The sequence below is a fragment of the Nelumbo lutea genome, chromosome 2 (assembly GCF_056320005.1).
Source record: "Nelumbo lutea isolate HS-2025 chromosome 2, American lotus-T2T, whole genome shotgun sequence".
NCBI classification, from domain to species: Eukaryota; Viridiplantae; Streptophyta; class Magnoliopsida; order Proteales; family Nelumbonaceae; genus Nelumbo; species Nelumbo lutea.
Window position 1 is genome coordinate 66424973 of NC_142685.1, and position 16739 is coordinate 66441711.

Here is a 16739-nt window from a genome sequence, read left to right on the forward strand (position 1 = left end):
CTATTTCTTGCCACAAAGACTTCAGTGTTGAGAAGTATACAGCTAAAGGTTTCTCCCCCTGTCTTAAATTCTTCACATCACTTCTCAACTTGTAAGCTCTGGCCACATTTAATTTTTGGGAATAGGTTTCAGCAACACTATCCCATATTTCCTTTACTGAATTCATCCACAAATAGTGTTGACTAATCTGTGGCTGCATTGAGTTCACAAGCCACCCAATAACAGTATAATTTTCTTGCATCCACTTCTCATAAGATGGATCATCTTTTGAGGGAGCCTTTTTGCTCCCGGAGATAAAACCCCACTTTCCTCTACTATAGATATGAATCTTTACCGATTGTAACCATGCCAGATAATTAGTTCCATCCATCTTGACTGTGGTCACAATTAGTAGAGAGTCAACAGAGGCTCCCGGAACCTGCCCGGATTCAGCAACATTTTTGTTTTCAATCTCTGAGGAGTTCATATCTTTAAACACTTCAAAAAGATTTCAACCAACTTCAAAGGACACCAAATGAAGACTACACGAAACACCAAACAACTTGGTTCGATCTTCAAGAAGGAAAATCAGAAATCCTCCAGACACTGAACGCCCAGTCCAAACACCCTACGGGGCTCGCAAACAGATTTCTCCAGAAAATTAGGGTTTCGAGCAATACACTTGAATCAGCCAAGGAGGCGACAAAGTCAATCCTCTTCTCTCCAGAAACCACTAACAACTGGGCTGAACAAAGTCTCTTTAACAGTCTGTACGATAGAACAAAAAAAGGGAAAAGAGAGCCTGCTTTGATACCAAGAAGAAAAACAGTCTTTTGAGAATAAAGGACTGTTTAGAACAGATGCAGAAATCAAAATAAAATAACAGAAATCATTCTTCTAAGGAAGAGAAGATGAAGAAGAAGATGGCGGCAATAGGGGTTCAGAGTAAGAGAGTTTCAAATCTTAATCTCCACTCTTACACCCCTAAGACTATTTTATTAAGTTAAACTTTGATAATTTACAAAGAGGCCCTTAGTTGGGCAGGAAATTAAAAGAACATAACATAGAAAGAATAGGCCCAGAATAAGGCCCATTACAGCAAAGAACATAAAAGATAAAAAAGGATAAACAGCCTATGGTTCATTCGGCCCATCTTCTCTACAGGAGTTAATTAACTTGGAGTGTAGTTCCTTGTTAACTTGAATGAAGTCTTCAGCAGACATGTATTAGTACCTAGGCATATTTTTGTCTTTAGATTTTGGGTATTGGAAGATGTTTTAATAATTTAGAAATTGTTGGTGATGATACTGCATCTATGTGTTGATGTGTCCTATCTATATATAGCCAAAATATCTACTTTTGTCAGTTCAACTAGAAAAATATGGTTTGTCACATATAACCAAAGTATCATTCTTGTAGGATTATGGTGTTTCTTTTTATTTTCTTGCACTTATTAATTACATGCATTCACTTGCAGTTGCTTATTATCCTTTGAGCTGTTCATTGGACATGAAAGTCCCCACTCCCATGTTAAAATTACTTATAATCATGGAATCTCTATTATTATCTTTCTTGTAAACACATTATTTTAAGAGCAGCCTATCTTTTTATATCATCATAATCTTTAGGCAGTGAAATTGGTTGGATGAAAGCCTGGGCATATGCTTTGTTATTGATGATAAAACAATCATAGGCATGTGATCTTGTATGTTTCCCTAATACTTGTTTATTTTCTATTGGAAGAGCTGCAGATAAATGGTTCAAGGAAGCCAAAGAGAGGCATACAACCTTGAATGCTATCATATATGGTAACATAATTTATGCCCATTGGTGAGTATTCTGTTATAAGATCTTGGTTCATCAGTTTATGTGATGCCTTTTTTTTTTTTTTTTTTTGAATATAAAATAAAAACTTATTAAAAGAAGAAAGAAGGTAAACGAAAGGTGACCAGAAGTCAACCAATAGAGGAAAAACATCAAAGCAACCTCCAACACACTCAATTCCTCAGCCATACCTTTCATCTACCACTGTCAACTTCATACTCTCACCACTACAAACGACTAAACAACAACTACCCTGCTCCAAACAACCTTTACAAACATAACAAAAAATAACTTTCAATCAAACAACTCAATAACAGGCCACTGTATCGACCCGAATCTAGAATGCTATAACCCCCATGAACTTCCAAAGAAGAAAACACAGACACCAAAACACTACAGTCCTCAACACATTCACCACCACTTCACTGTAACTTGCAGCTCCTCCAGTGGCTTGAAGAAGAACCTCTTTATTTCTCTTTGGAGCTTTCATAGTTTTCTTCACTTTTGAGACCAGAACATTTTAGACATCTCTCTGATTTTTGACGCATCTTACTGCATTAGAGTGTTTTTTTTGGGTCTTTTGGATCCTTGGAGTTGTTGATCGCCTTGATCCTCTCTAGATCCAACACTGCATTATTCTCTAAAGTCTGGACTACAATTACCTCACCCTCCTTTTGTCTCCATCGGATTCCATCCCCTGCCTCTCCCACTGACTTCCTTCTATCAATATTATCTTCAGCCCTAACAATAACCTCTACCTCTTCCAAAGCTGCCTTACTCTTTTTCCAACCCTTTTCTAATTCTCTAAAAGCCTTCCTTGTAAAATCATCTCCTCCCAAGAAAAATAAACCCTACATCTTACTAAGCTCCATTTCTGTATTTACTACCTTCTCCAGATCAATTGTTCTTCCATTGTGGTAAACTTCATCAAGAATTGCTTTGTTTTCTTGGTCACTTCCTTCTCAAGTCTCATCAATTTCATCCCCATCGTCCTCTAAAGATTTGGTTTTATATCCTCTTTTCCTTTTATAGACTTGAGTAGATGTGCCTTCACTTCCTTCTCTTGCTTCATCATCCCTAGTGACTCTTCCCTCTTCCCCAACCACCTTCCTTCCTGAAGCTTGCCAATTTGCATCCTCCCGTGGTCCCGTCTCCTTTATAGCACTTGAATGTCTTCTGACTTCACCTCTACTCCCCTTCTTCCTGCCTCTTCACCCTCCACACCTCCTTCGTATCCACCAACCTCTCTCTCAAAACAGGTAGGCACTTTACCACCGCTTTCACTTCCTCCTCCCTTACTGCACTACCACAGTTGAAACATTTTTTTTTTGATCAATAAAGAAATGATTTATTAATAATTAAACCAGAGAGTATACAAAGAGGCTTCCCAAGTGGAGGTGCGAGATGCATCCTCAGTTATAAAGCAAATTACTATTGAGCCCAAAACTTTTTTTTTTCTCTATGCACCCCTTGCTTGGCTAAGTAATCTTCTATCCCATTAGCTAACCTCCTTTTCCAAAGAATCCTTATAGTCATATTAGAGGTTAACTATTTGAATCATTTCACAACTTCCCTGTAGGTGCAAATAACAGAGTCTGAATCTGTCAGCCACCCAACTACCAGCTTAGAATCCCCTCAATTATCAATCTGTCCATATTTCGCTGTCTTTCAAACTGCACCCCCTGTAATACTGCTTGGAACTCAACAAAGATAGTCCCCCAAAGCAACCAAGCCTGAATATAAAGCAACTATTTGCCCACCTGCAACCCTGAACACACCCCTACTCCTGATGGCCCTGGATTTCCAGGGTTGCTTCCATCAAAGTTTAGTTTTTAAGAAACCTTCTTTAGCATCTGAACAGTTTGCCACAGCTTCCCAATTCCACTAAATATCATCAAAGGAGAAAAGGGACAAAAGATTTAAGATTTAATTTGGGGGAGTTAAGACAGTTTATCTCCCCTACCATTGTACTTTTCTTCATCTTTCATTAATGAAATGATTCTGTTATTCATAAAAAAATGTATTACTCTCCTGATGAAACATTCCCAAAGAACCTCTGTCCTTTCTTCATCATTGAAAATTCTAGCTTTCCTGTCTTCCCAAATTGTCCAAATCAACATAGGTCTGTCACATCTCCACAGAATTCTACGCTGCTGCTTAGACCAATTGAATATAGTTGGGTTGAAAAGACCACTAATCTACAGAGGCACTGACCATCTACTCCCAAGAAGTACAAATAACCTTTCCCAAAGTCTTGCAACCACTTCATAGGAGATAAACAAGTTGTAAAAGCTCTCTTAATTAGCTTTACAGAGGGTATACCAATTAGGGGATAAACAAAGAGAAGGCATTTTTTTTTTCAAAATGTCCATGGTATTTAACTTTACATGGAAGGCTTCCCAGCAGAGAGCACTAACCTTGGGTGGGATAGGTTTGGCCCGGACTTCTTTAGAAGGGAGAGAAGGGGGTGAGGAGTCCTAGCATAAAGAAGAGAAGGAAACACAAAAGAAAACACCTTTGGGGTGAGGGGTCCAAACTCTGGAATATGTTAAGGAGAGGTCCAAAGTAAAGGGCTCAATAATTTTCAAAAGAAAAGCAACTTGATCAAACTCATGATCCCTTAGGGCCCTAGGAATGTGTCCAGTATTTCTGATTTCTGAAAACTCCTATGCCACTTGGCCCTAGGAAGAGAGGAATAGCAGAATTTTCGATGGCACAGAAAAAATTGAGACAGTGTGGGGATGTGTAGTAAATAGGGCTATACATTGGGCTAAATCTTTAGACCTCTTCTCAGACTTCTCTTTTGATGATGTTTGGTGAAATTGGGAATCTGTATCAAGAAGTTCTACTGTGAAGAATCTTCAAAAGCGAAGTAACCTGATCAAGCTCATGATCCGGTAAGGAGGGCCGGCTGGCACAAAAAGGAGTTTTTAGAAATACTGATGGACACATTCTTGTATTTTCAGGCCTTGTTGGGGAAGGGGATTTGGTGTACACTGAGCTCCAAGCAGTTCTGCAAGGAGTACAAATTGCTAGAGACCTAAACTATGACAGATTGATATTTGAAGGTGACTCTAAATTGATAATAGGGTGGTTGAAGGAACCAGAAATAGTGGTCTGGAAATACATGAAATCAATAAAAGATTTAAATGGTGGTTTGGGCATGTTTAGTGTTTATGATTCAGTCCTTGGGGGAGGTAACATCTCATGCCTCTTCCTAGGCTGCTTGTATTTCTGATATTTATTTCAATAAAACTACTCTCATTTATCAAAAAAAAAAAAGAGATATGACAATTATCGTCCAATAAGAAAGGAGGTCAGCAAATGGGATAACTGTTTTTTTTGTTGCAAAACAGGGGGTACATAAGAGATATGACCTCACACTCTTCGTGCTATCCGCCAGCCTCAGCTTCAATTTCTCCATTCCCTCTTCTCTAGTACATATTTTCTTGTTTTAGGTTAGAATCCAAACCTCTGTTCTTAGATTTGATCGATCAATGGCGGCTATTACAGGAACATCGATCTCACTTCCATCTCCTTTGGCTTGTTCCGGCAGAACCAGGCATCTGGTCTGAGATTTGTTTTACTTTCATTTCATGGGAAAAGCTTTCCATCTCTTGGGTTGCAGGCAACACCTCTTCAATTCATAGGAAATTCTTGTTATCTTCTTACTGATTCCTCAGAGATTATGATTGATGTTATCTTCTAGGCTTGGAAGGATTTGAGGTTGAGGAACAAATGGTTACTGTCCTCCAAAGCTTGACCATGTAGCTTTGGAGATCAGCAGGTAAGTCTGTGGTGCCACTGAGTGAGGTAAGGAATGGAGACAAAGATTTGTAAGAGGCCTTTACAGGTTGAAGCAAAAAGTTTGATTTTATAGGATTGTAAACGCCAGGGTCGAAGATATCTGAAGTTAAGAGAGGAGGGGAAAGCTACAATTCTTCTAACTGAAGAAGCAATACGGTGGCTGAAGGGTTTTGTGGATGGTCGCTGTAACTGTAACAGAGTTCACTGAAGAAGATAGTAGGCAAATGATATGCTTGCTGGAAGGGAAGGGAAGAAGTGGCTGGTTGAGGATTTTAGAAGAAATGCAAAGGTACCTCTGTTTCATCGCTTTGGAATCTCTGAGAGAAAATGATGGAAATCCTTACGGAAGTTGAGCACACTGTAGAAACGGAGGTGAAACTCCGAATTCAACAGGGATGCTCCATTAGATCGAGATGAACAACAGAGCGAACAAGGACCGTTTCTCTTTGCTAGCTTGCATAATACACCAAAGTTGTTGCTGGAGGTGGAAAATGGTAACTGGTAGAAGAGGTACGTTTTTACTGTAAATGAGGAAGTGAGAGATTGGAAACCAGTTATGAGGCCAGTGGTGGAAGAATTGAAGATCAAAAACAGCATTGCGTTTTCACCTTTTACAACAATAAGGCCATTGTTGACGTAGGAGACGAAGTAGTGGAAGTTTCATCAGTTAAATTTGTTGCAGGGGTGGTTATGGTTAAAAAGTGGGTCTCTGGAGGATGGTGTCTTCATTAGGCGGATCTCTGGAGGACTACTGTTTCGAAGATCTGTTTGCAGTAAAGACCAAATTGACTGGAGTGAAGCTGGATTGCATCCCTCGTTCCTGTGACCTGTAGGTTGAAGGAAGCTGGAGAAAGGTTTGGATTGCTACGGAAGGTGAAGTGGAACTGTGGAATGGATACTCCAAGGCAGAAGAAGATGATGAGCTGGCTCAGCGGTTAACACGTGGCAGAAGGGGAGTGGAAGGAAAGGGGGCGAAGAGGAAGCACCAGCCTCAGAAGGTGAACACGTTTGCTGATCTGGTGCAAGAAAAGAGACTAATGAAAGAGGAAAGCAATTTAAATTCCTCTAAAGAGGAGATTTATAGGGTGGTTCTTTCGAAGGGCATCGAGGTAATTCTGAAAGATAAAAATGCAGAAGAGACAAGTGTTGAACCGGCGCCTTTTTTTTGGTGAGAAGCGTGGGCCAGGTGGACTTTGTTGCTCAAAAAGCCAAGATGGGCCGAGCAAACATGATAGCTCGAAAGATGCTGGCCAAACCTGTCAATCTCTTTGCAAGGCCTTTTGAACATGTAATGTCAAAGAATAGGGCGATTGTAGATCGAAGTTCACGTCCATCATCGTCTTTCTTAAGTCTTGAACAGGTTCCTATTTTGAACCGTTTGAGGCAGCAAAAAAGTTTTGCTGAAGCTGGTTTGTCTAGAAGGAGGAGGGGGAAGGTTTGGGAGATTAATTGGTTGAAGGCCAGAAAACCAGTAGGTTTTAAAAATCGAATTTCAAAACCACCCAAGAGCTTAGGAAAGAGGAAGAGAGAGATTTGGGAGTGGGTGACCACAAGATTCATCTGTTCTGAAGAGACGAGCTTACCAAGATGTCTAAGAAATTCGAAGGCTGAAACAGGTCCAACTATGGTTGCGGATGATCCTCCTTTGCTTTTAATAGATTCATCTGAAGGCATTGTTCAATTTAGAGCTGTGGCAGAGAATTACCATCGGGGCTTAACGATAGTGAACACCACGGATTCTGTTGAGATTGAAAGGTATGAAGCAATTGATCGAGACTTAGTACTGACTAACGAGGTAAGCTCAGGAAAGTATGGCAGCAGGGAGTTGGATCTGGATTGTTGGGGGGGGGGGAAAGCAAAGTGGATTTGGAGCAGGTGCGAGGAGGAAGGCTCGAGGAAATCAGTGTTAGTAGGAAAATTAGGGTGGACCTAGGGAGGAGAAGGGGGAAAGAAGATTCGGAAATTCCTGGTAATGGCACTCTTAAAACAGGGGAGATTAGAGAGCCCAAAGGGTAAGGAAACAGGCAGTTGGTTCATGTGACTAAAGTCTTTCATAGACATAAGGAAGGGCTAGTCGGGGCTGGTCGCTTCTGCAGATTCAAAAGAACATACAAAAGAAAAAAATCAAAATTAAATGCTAAAGGTCAAACCTTACCAAAAGACAGAGATAAGGTAATAGCTCTGGATTTAGACCTCACTCTCATGACTTCTGAGTCTACTCCTTCCAATCAAAAAGAGGTGGAGTCCTCAAGGGAGAAGAGGGAAAGATTTGGGTTAGAGATTATAAAAGAGAAGGAGGGTGCAGAGAACTTAGTTGAGAAGGAGGTCATTGAAAAGGTGGCAGAGGAGGGAGGAAGGAAGGATGAAAGAACAGGAATGATGGAAAATAAGGCAGCCATTGAATCTCAGTCTGAGAAAGAAGGGGAAAGAAGAGAGGGGGGAAGAAAGGTAGGGGGAAATGGAAATCAAGAGTCTTCTAAGGATGGCAATCCTGAGAAGGACAGGGCGGATATAGATAGACTAGTGGGTAGACAGGTGGAGATTGAAGTCTCTTGGATTATTCTTCTTGTGGGAGGGGGGGGGGGAGCAGCGGTTAGAAAAGCAATTGAACAATTTGAAAGAAAAAGAAGGGAAGAGTCTAATAAACCAAGAGTTTTGGGGGAAGGAGGGGAGGCTTGGGATGAAGGTGAAGAGGGAGAGGAAGGAATAGTGGATGAAGAATGATGGGGTGATGCAAAGCAGCCTTCTTGATGGGGAGGGAGCTTTTGAGGCTTTGTAGCAGGCTCAGGTCTGACTTGGGAGTTCGCTTTCTGTGGCATTCAAGGATGCGCTTAAAGATTATAATTTCTTGAATCGGGAAGTAAGGCTATGGATCGAAGGTGTTGTTCTGATTTAGCTTTTATTTGTCTCTGGTTTTGTCTTGAAGTTCTGGATTCATTCCTAGTTGTTGTTTTTAAAGACTTTGTGGCCTTGTTGTAGAAGTTGTGTGGTGATTTCTTATCACCCTCTTGTCTTGATGTAGTTCTTTTCCTTTTAATAAAATTTTTATTTTATCTTCCAAAAAAAAAGTCTGAACTATTTGTGCCTCACTTGTAATTCTGATTCTGTAATGGGGAAAGCACCCTGTGCCTCTTTGTTTGGATGCTGTTATTGTAATCCCTTTCATTGTCTTTAATAAAATTATCATTATTTATCAAAAAAAAAAACTCTTGATCTCTTAGGCGTCTTTTGAAACCCAAATCCCAACTAATAGCTGTCAAGGGGGAAAAGGAGGAAAATCTTTGATAGGTTCATTTTTTAAACAAGGAAAGGGAATACAAAGAGGGAAAATGGTCACAGAGTAGAATTACCAATCCAAAGGTCTTCCTAGAATAAAACCTTATCTCTAGTACATGCATTATACCTAGTAAGGCTTAGAAACCGAGGAAGATTGCTATGTATGGCTTTCCATGGTGAAGACAAAGTGGTTCGTTGAGATAGATCAGCATCCCAACCATTTACCTGCTCGCCCATTTATACTTTCCACCACTTCATTTGAAAGTCTTTCCCTCTCCAATGACCATCTCTTGGTGTCCACAACCACTTACCCAACAATGCCAAATTCTTCTTCCCTGTATTCCCTAAACCCAAACCTCCTTGTTTCTTGCCTTACACACAGTTTTCCATTTTACCAAATGATCCTTCCTACCTCCACCAGGCTCCCATAAAAAGCCCCTCATAACTTTACTATTTTCAGAACCTCCCTCTGGCATCCTAAAGACTGAAAGGTAGTATTCTGACAAGTTTGCTAAAGTGGATTTTATCACTATTATTCTTCCTCCTAAGGAGATGTAATTCCTACCGCTGTTCAAATATAAATTCACCCCCTTGAATCTTCTATTGCATCAACATCAAACTCAAAAGCATTCTCTTTGCTTACCCATGGCGAAAGCTTCTCCCTTGAAATTATACTATCACCAGCAATCTTAGCCAATGTTATTCCCTTGCTTGAACACTCACCATTTTTTTTTTCTGCTCGAATACTCACTGTTTTCAGTTTCCCTTTCTATTATAGTCTGAAGGCTGTAAGTGTCTTGTGTAAGTCAATTTTAGCTATTGTGGTTGACAGATGATTCAATTATAAGAACTATTTTGGAAATCTTTGACTCCATGTGGTACTGTAAGCTCTTTCTTGTTGGATTACTTGAATGTATTGTTGCACCCCTAGTTATCAAGGTATGAGGCAGGGTTAATAGACAAGGTACTGCCTTGTCGCCTAAGTGCTTAGTTGCCCACCTAGGCATTGCCTAGGCGTGGTTTAGGTGGTGGTTTTACTCTGGTTTATAGAATTATTATAGGTATACAACATATGTTCAGTCTCTTGCTATTTTATATTAAAAATAATACTGAAATCAAGACATTATTTATTTCATAAGCCAATATCATTCCTAGTAATAAATCACAATGTTCTAAAGAATAAAATCACTTGTACACACAAAGCAATAAGGCATGTAAAAGATCATGAACCATAATAGCACAAATGTAAGTGGAAAAACAATGCAACATGCAAACAGTACATTAATACCAAATTTATTTTTATTATATCTAGGCAGAAAAGCAAGGCAGAAAGTCAATAAATTGAAGAAAATGAGTGTTATAGTAATGAAATGCAATAAAAAAGGCAAATAAGCAATGCGTTGAATCCAAGAAAACAAGTGTTGCAGAAAGAATCCAAGCAAATAAGCAATGGATAGCACATGAATTCTAAGAATTTAAACATTGCAGCAAAGGCATATCCAAAAACAATTTAGAAGGGATTAAGCAGATTACCAATCAAGCATCATTAGGTATTCCAGTTGCATTGTGAACTTGAATAAAAGTACAATAAAGACTTGTAATACATATATTTTTTGATTCCATGCATATCACTGTATGGAAACACATAACCAAAATATCTAATAAGGAGCCTATGCCCAATGTGCATGCCGAAAACGTGGTCTGTAGGCAAGCCCCCATATGATGCCTGGTCACCTAGGCATCATCTTGATTACTATGGTTGCACCATTTCACACCTAGTATGTGGTTTTATTGACTTGTGATAAGAGCCACCGTTGTCATCTCTCTCATAGATACATGCATACATATACATATAGGATCAGGTTTTTGTTTTGCATCAAGCACCCCAACATATGCAATTATAGCAATAAAGAAAGATGTAAAAATGGTTTGGTTAGTTTTCGTAGAAATGAAAACATTTTGTTTTCTGATGTTTGAATGTTTTCGGATTCTGTGAATGAAACTTATGGAATGTCTTTGGTCCAGGGGAAGACACATATACAGGTCTTGACTCTTGAGCTCCCTATATCTGTCACCTGTCTTGTATCAAGAATCGGGAGCTACTGTTGAATGGGTTCCCAACTAAAATAATGATCATGCCAAAACAAGTCTAATCAACTCATTTTTAAGTTTTAACCAATGTTCAGAGAACCGGACTGGGCATAGAACCGGAGAAGGGAGAGGTTCACGGGTCATAGGTTCGACCGGGGTCGAACCGTGATGATGTGGCATATATATATATACTATGGGGGTCATATAAATACTATATATAATATATTTTACAACTTTTAATGTACTTAAATATGGTGGATGGATGGCAAGCTTCTTAAGTTTTAAAACAAATGACTAGATTTCAAGCCTTTTAACTTACATTTTCTTTAAAATACGTGCATAATAATGTAATATGTATAATAAATAGTCATTAATTAGCATAAGTAAAGAGGTGATTAGTGGTAATTAATTAATCTGTGAAAATAAGAGGTCTTGAGTTCAAATTCTTGTTAACAACATTTTAAAATTTCACTTATGTATGGGCATATTATTTGAAATTTAAAATCTTTATCTATCAAAAAAAAAATTCACTTTTGTATGGACCCGAGCGGTTTCATGAAACCGGGACCAGTTCACTGGTTTTCTCGTTCAACCAATCGGTTAGCTGGTTTTCAATGGGTTTTGAGCAAGTCCGGTTATTGGAGTATGACCAAACTGGTCAGGGCCCCGGGTCACAGTTCAACCGTCCGGTCCAGTATGGTTTTCTAAACACTGGTTTTAACCATTTGATTTGAGCATTATCTATATAGTTGCTTTTAACTTTTTTGAAAAAAAGGTATAGTATTATATTAAGAATAAAAGAAGAAAACTCCCTACAATAGCAAGAAACTTTGGTAGGGTACACCCCACCCTTTCCCTTTCTGTTGAGACCTTTCAGCTGCCAACTCCAAAGAAAGGATTCTAGCTTTGCTGGAAAACACATTTATGTCCCCAAAAGAGTTGCTTTTTCAAACGAAACCAATAACTGACATCAGACAAGGTGATCCTTTATCACCCTCGTTATCTTTGATAGTGATGGAGGGATTAAGTAAGATGACTACGCTGTAGATGATGGTTGCTTCAAAGGCTTTGATGTTGGAAGTAGTGGGGAAGGAATTCCCTTCAAATTGTAAATGACACCCTATTTTTTGTGATGCGATGCAGAGCAAGTGTTGGCTTTGAGGTACCTGTTTTGTTGGTTTAAGGTGGTATTGAGCTGAAGGCTAACCTGGCAAACACCCAGATGGTGGCTGTAAGGAAAGTGGAAAATTTGACTGAGTTGGCAGATCTTTTGGGGTGTAAAATTGTTTCTTTTCTGTTAAAATAGTTGGGCTTGCCTTTAGGGGTAAAATGTATCTTTAAGAGTATTTGGGATCCAGTTGTGGAGAGGGTTAACAAAAAGCTATCTTGGAAAGCAAGGTATCTGTCTAAATGTGGTAAGTTAACATTTGATAAAAAGTGTGCTGGCCAGCATTCTGGTCTGTTACATGTCTCTCTTTCCTATCCCTATAGAGGTAGCTTTTTTGATTGAAAAAGCAATTAGAGACTTTTTGTGGATTGGTTGGAAGGATTCCCAAAAATACCATCTGGTGGGCTGGGATAAAATTTGTAAGTCTCTTAAAAGTGGGGGTCTGGGTATTAGAAAATTAAAGCTCTTCAGCTAGGTCCTTCTGGGTAGATGGTTCTAGAGGTTCTTTAATGAACCGAATGAGCTGTGGAGGAAGGTCATTTTTCAGAAATATGGCATTCAAAATAATGGATGGTGTAGAGAAGATGGGCCGAATGGCCCATAGGCTGTTACTATATATTATCTTTATGTTCTTCTCTGTAATGGGCCTTATTCTGGGCCCATACTCTTCTACGTTCCTTTTTTTGCAATTTCTTGTCCAACTAAGGACCTCTCTTGTAATTACTAACCTTTCTTGCCGTAGCTCTCTCTTCTTCTCTAATCTTCTCTAATCTTCTCTTGTTAGTTTTTCTTTGTTTTCTAGCATAGTCCCTACTTCTAGGACTGTTTTTCAACTTGGTATCAGAGCAGGCCATTGCTTGGCGTGTCCCTCATGTGGTTCTAGTTCAGCCAACTACATGAGGAGGTTCTAGGGTTGAAAGTTTACAGTCATCCGCCTGGTTCTTGGAGGTCATTGGAGGGTGCCCAAGTTTCTATACACTGGGAGAAGGGTTCGGTGACTAGGAAGAATCAGAGAACAAGTTGTTTGGCCCGATTCGAAATCAGAGAAAAAGGATTTCGAAGTCATCTTAGAGAACAAGTGTTCGGCCTAGTTTATAGTTCAAACCAGAGACTCTCTTACTGTAAGTCTTTTCTCAGTCCTTTGCTGGGTTATTTTTTGTTGTTTGGGAGGACTGTTAAAGCATTTAAAGCCCACCTCCATTCGGCCCACTGTTGCTGGACTGATTCTACTCAGAAATTTCTGGGTTGCTTTGGAAGTGCTATTTGGCTGATTATTGGATTGGGAAGCTGCTAAAACTGATTTAAAACTAAGTGATACTAGTCTCATCTTCATTCCAGCCTCTTCTTGGACCTATACTGAACACTTTGAAGTGGTTTCTTCTAGTTAACAGTAGGCTGTTAAGTACTGCATACTGAGTGTTCGACAAAAGGTCTCTTAAGGACTGTGGCCCTTTTTTTCCTCTTTGGGACAACAGCTGTTGGAACCTGAAATACCTTGTGATTGGAGGTTTGCTGGGTGTCCTTTGAAGGCTGAAACAGTAAAGAAAGAACTACCACCGAACTTTGCATGATGGATTTCTCAAACCTTGAAAACAAGAATTCTGCTGAATATGGGCAGGTTTTGGGAACCCCAACCGATTCTATGTTGGCTGTAACTACAGTCAAGCTTGATGGGACCAACTACTTGGCTTGGTCACAATCAGTGAAAATCTATATTTGTAGCAAAGGAAAATGGGGTTTTATTTCTGGGAGCAAGAAAGCTCCTCCAGAGGATGATCCATCTTATGAGAGATGGGTGCAAGAAAACTACACAGTGATTGGGTGGCTTGTGAACTCAATGCAGCCACAGATTAGTCAACATTATCTGTGGATGAATTTGGCTAAAGAAATCTGGGATAGTGTTGCAGAAACTTACTCCCAGAAGTTGAATGTTGCTAGAGCTTACAAACTAAGAAGTGATGTGAAGAATCTAAGACAGGGGGAGAAGTCACTTGCAACATACTTCTCAGCCCTAAAATCTATATGGCAAGAGATTGATTTGATAGAGGCTGTGACATGGGATACCCCTAAGGATGCTGAAACATACAAGAAATTGGTTGAACGGAATAGGGTCTTTGAGTTCTTGATAGGGCTGAATTTTGAATATGACATTACAAAGCAAAACATCTTGTCCAAGGAAGATGTTTCATTGTCACAAGCATATACTTTGGTCAGCAGTGAAGAAAGTAGGAGGCAAGTGCAGGTTCAAGGAGTCGGTATCAATGATCATTTTGCAAATATGGGAATTAAACCCAAAGGGGTTACAGAAGCTCACAGTGGCACAGGAAGGAAGGAGGTGGTGTGTGAATATTGTAAGAAGCCGAAACACACAAAGGACAAGTGTTGGAAATTGCATCCCAATCTTGTACCTATCAGATTCCAGAAGAAGAATGATAGTAGAAAGACAGGAAATGCACATACAGCCACAAGCACAGATACAGAGGTTGAGTCTACCAGTGCACAGTCGGCAGCCATGAAAGCTAAATATGAGAAGTTTGGAAAGATGATCAGTCAGTTTGAAGGTGTATCTTCATCATCCACCCCTTCTGGAAGTCCAGCCACCATTGCATTTGCTCACTTAGGTATAAGGGCTTCTGCTAACCATGCATCCACCTCAGGTAAACACAAAACCCCTTGGATCATAGACTCAGGTGCTTCTGATCACATGACCAACCTTTCCACTTTGTTTGTTTCATATGATTTACTTCATGGTCATGACAAAATCACCTTAGCTGATGGTTCTCTTGCCCCTATTTCCGGCAAGGGAACTGTCAAGGCTACAGACTCCTTACTCTTATCTTCCACTCTTCATGTGCCTAAATTAAATACCAACTTATTATCTGTAAGTAGCCTGACCAAGTCATTGAATTGTTGTGTAACCTTTTTCCCTTCTCACTGTGTGTTTCAGGACCTGAAGTCTCAGAAGGTGATTGGGAGTGGCCATGAAGCGAATGGAATATACTTGCTCGACACCCCTGGCCAATGCTTTGATCATCCCAAGAGTGCTGCTTTTGGTTCTACTTTTTCAGGGTCTGTTAGTCAAATCATGTTGAGTCATTGTTGGTTGGGTCATTTATCTTTTTCTGCTTTAAGCCATTTGTTTCCAAAACTATTTAAGGGAGTCAGTGTGTTCACTCTCAATTGTGAGTCCTATCAGTTGTCAAAGCATTGTAGAAAAAATTACCCTGTGAGCAATAAAAGATCCTCTTTTCCTTTTCATACTATGCACTCTGATGTGTGGGGGCCATACCACTTATCCTCTATGGGGGGGTTATAGATATTTTATCTTGTTTATTGATGACTTCTCTAGATTCACTTGGATATACTTAATGAAATCCCAGGATGAAGTCCCAAGACTTGTGAGGCAATTTCATGAGCTTGTTTTAACTCAATTTGATACCAGAATTAAGGTTTTCAGATCTGACAATGCAAAAGAGTATTTTGAGAAGAGTTTATTCTTGTATCTCTCTGACATGGGGGTTGTTCATCAAAGCTCCTGTGTTAGAACCCCTGAACAAAATGGAGTTGCTGAGAGAAAAAATAGACATATTGTTGAAGTTGCAAGGAGCCTTTTGTTTGCCTCACATGTTCCCACAAGATTTTGGGGTGATGTTGTACTTACTGCTACCTATCTCATAAACCGTATGCCATCCATGGTTTTAGGGTTTAAATCCCCCTTCAGTCTTCTTCATTCAAACAAGGATTTCTTCCCAATTCCTTTTCGTGTGTTTGGCTGTACCTGCTATGTTCACATTCCAAGTGTGCAAAGACATAAGTTTGAACCAAAAGCCCACAAATGCATCTTCCTTGGTTACTCCCCCACACAAAAGGGTTATTGTTGTTTTGATCCAAAGACTGGCACCCGACATGTCTCTATGGATGTTACCTTTAATGAACTTTCTCCTTTTTATGGTTCCTCTCAGGATGGACATTGTCCACAGGGGGAGAGTCTGTCACAAATTTTTGCTCTTTCTCTTCCTGTCCCAGTTGAGTCACTTGACAAACTTGTATCCTCACCAAATGAGTCAAAGGAGGATCAATCACTTCATACCTCTTGTCCTAGTGCCCCTATTTCTTTACCCCCTCGTCCTGTCCATAATCCCAAAGTGTATCAAAGGCAGAGATCTAGGAATGAGCAAGTAGTTTCCTTTACAACAGATGAAGCTCATACATTCCCAATCACAAATGAGATAACAGGTACTGCTTCAGCTCCTTTGGAATCATCCTTCCCAGACCTTGATGTCCCCATTGCTGTTAGGAAAGGGAAGCGGAAGTGTACTGCACACTGCATTTCCAAACACCTTTCTTATGACCTGCTTTCTCCTTCATACTTTGCCTATCTCTCTTCTGTTGCTTCTAACCCCATTCCTAGGTCTGTCTCAGAAGCTCTTGGGATTCTAGAATGGAGAGATGCCATGGAGACCGAAATGGATCCTCTACATGCAAATGGTACTTGGGAGGTGGTGGATTTGCCTAAAGGGAAGGATCCAATTGGGTGCAAGTGGGTTTTTACCATTAAATACAGGGCTGATGGAACTATTGAGAGGTACAAGGC

General features: G+C 39.9%; 1 protein-coding gene across 1 annotated transcript in view; it reads left to right on the top strand.

Annotated features, from left to right (window-relative positions):
• LOC148871297 (pentatricopeptide (PPR) repeat-containing protein) overlaps window positions 1-16739 on the top strand; it is a 76697-nt gene that overhangs the window by 16474 nt on the left and 43484 nt on the right. Inside the window, exon 4 of the mRNA XM_088974129.1 lies at window positions 1723-1809. Within this exon, the coding sequence (XP_088830255.1) occupies window positions 1723-1809 (87 nt within the window). The remainder of the gene's footprint in view (window positions 1-1722; window positions 1810-16739) is intronic.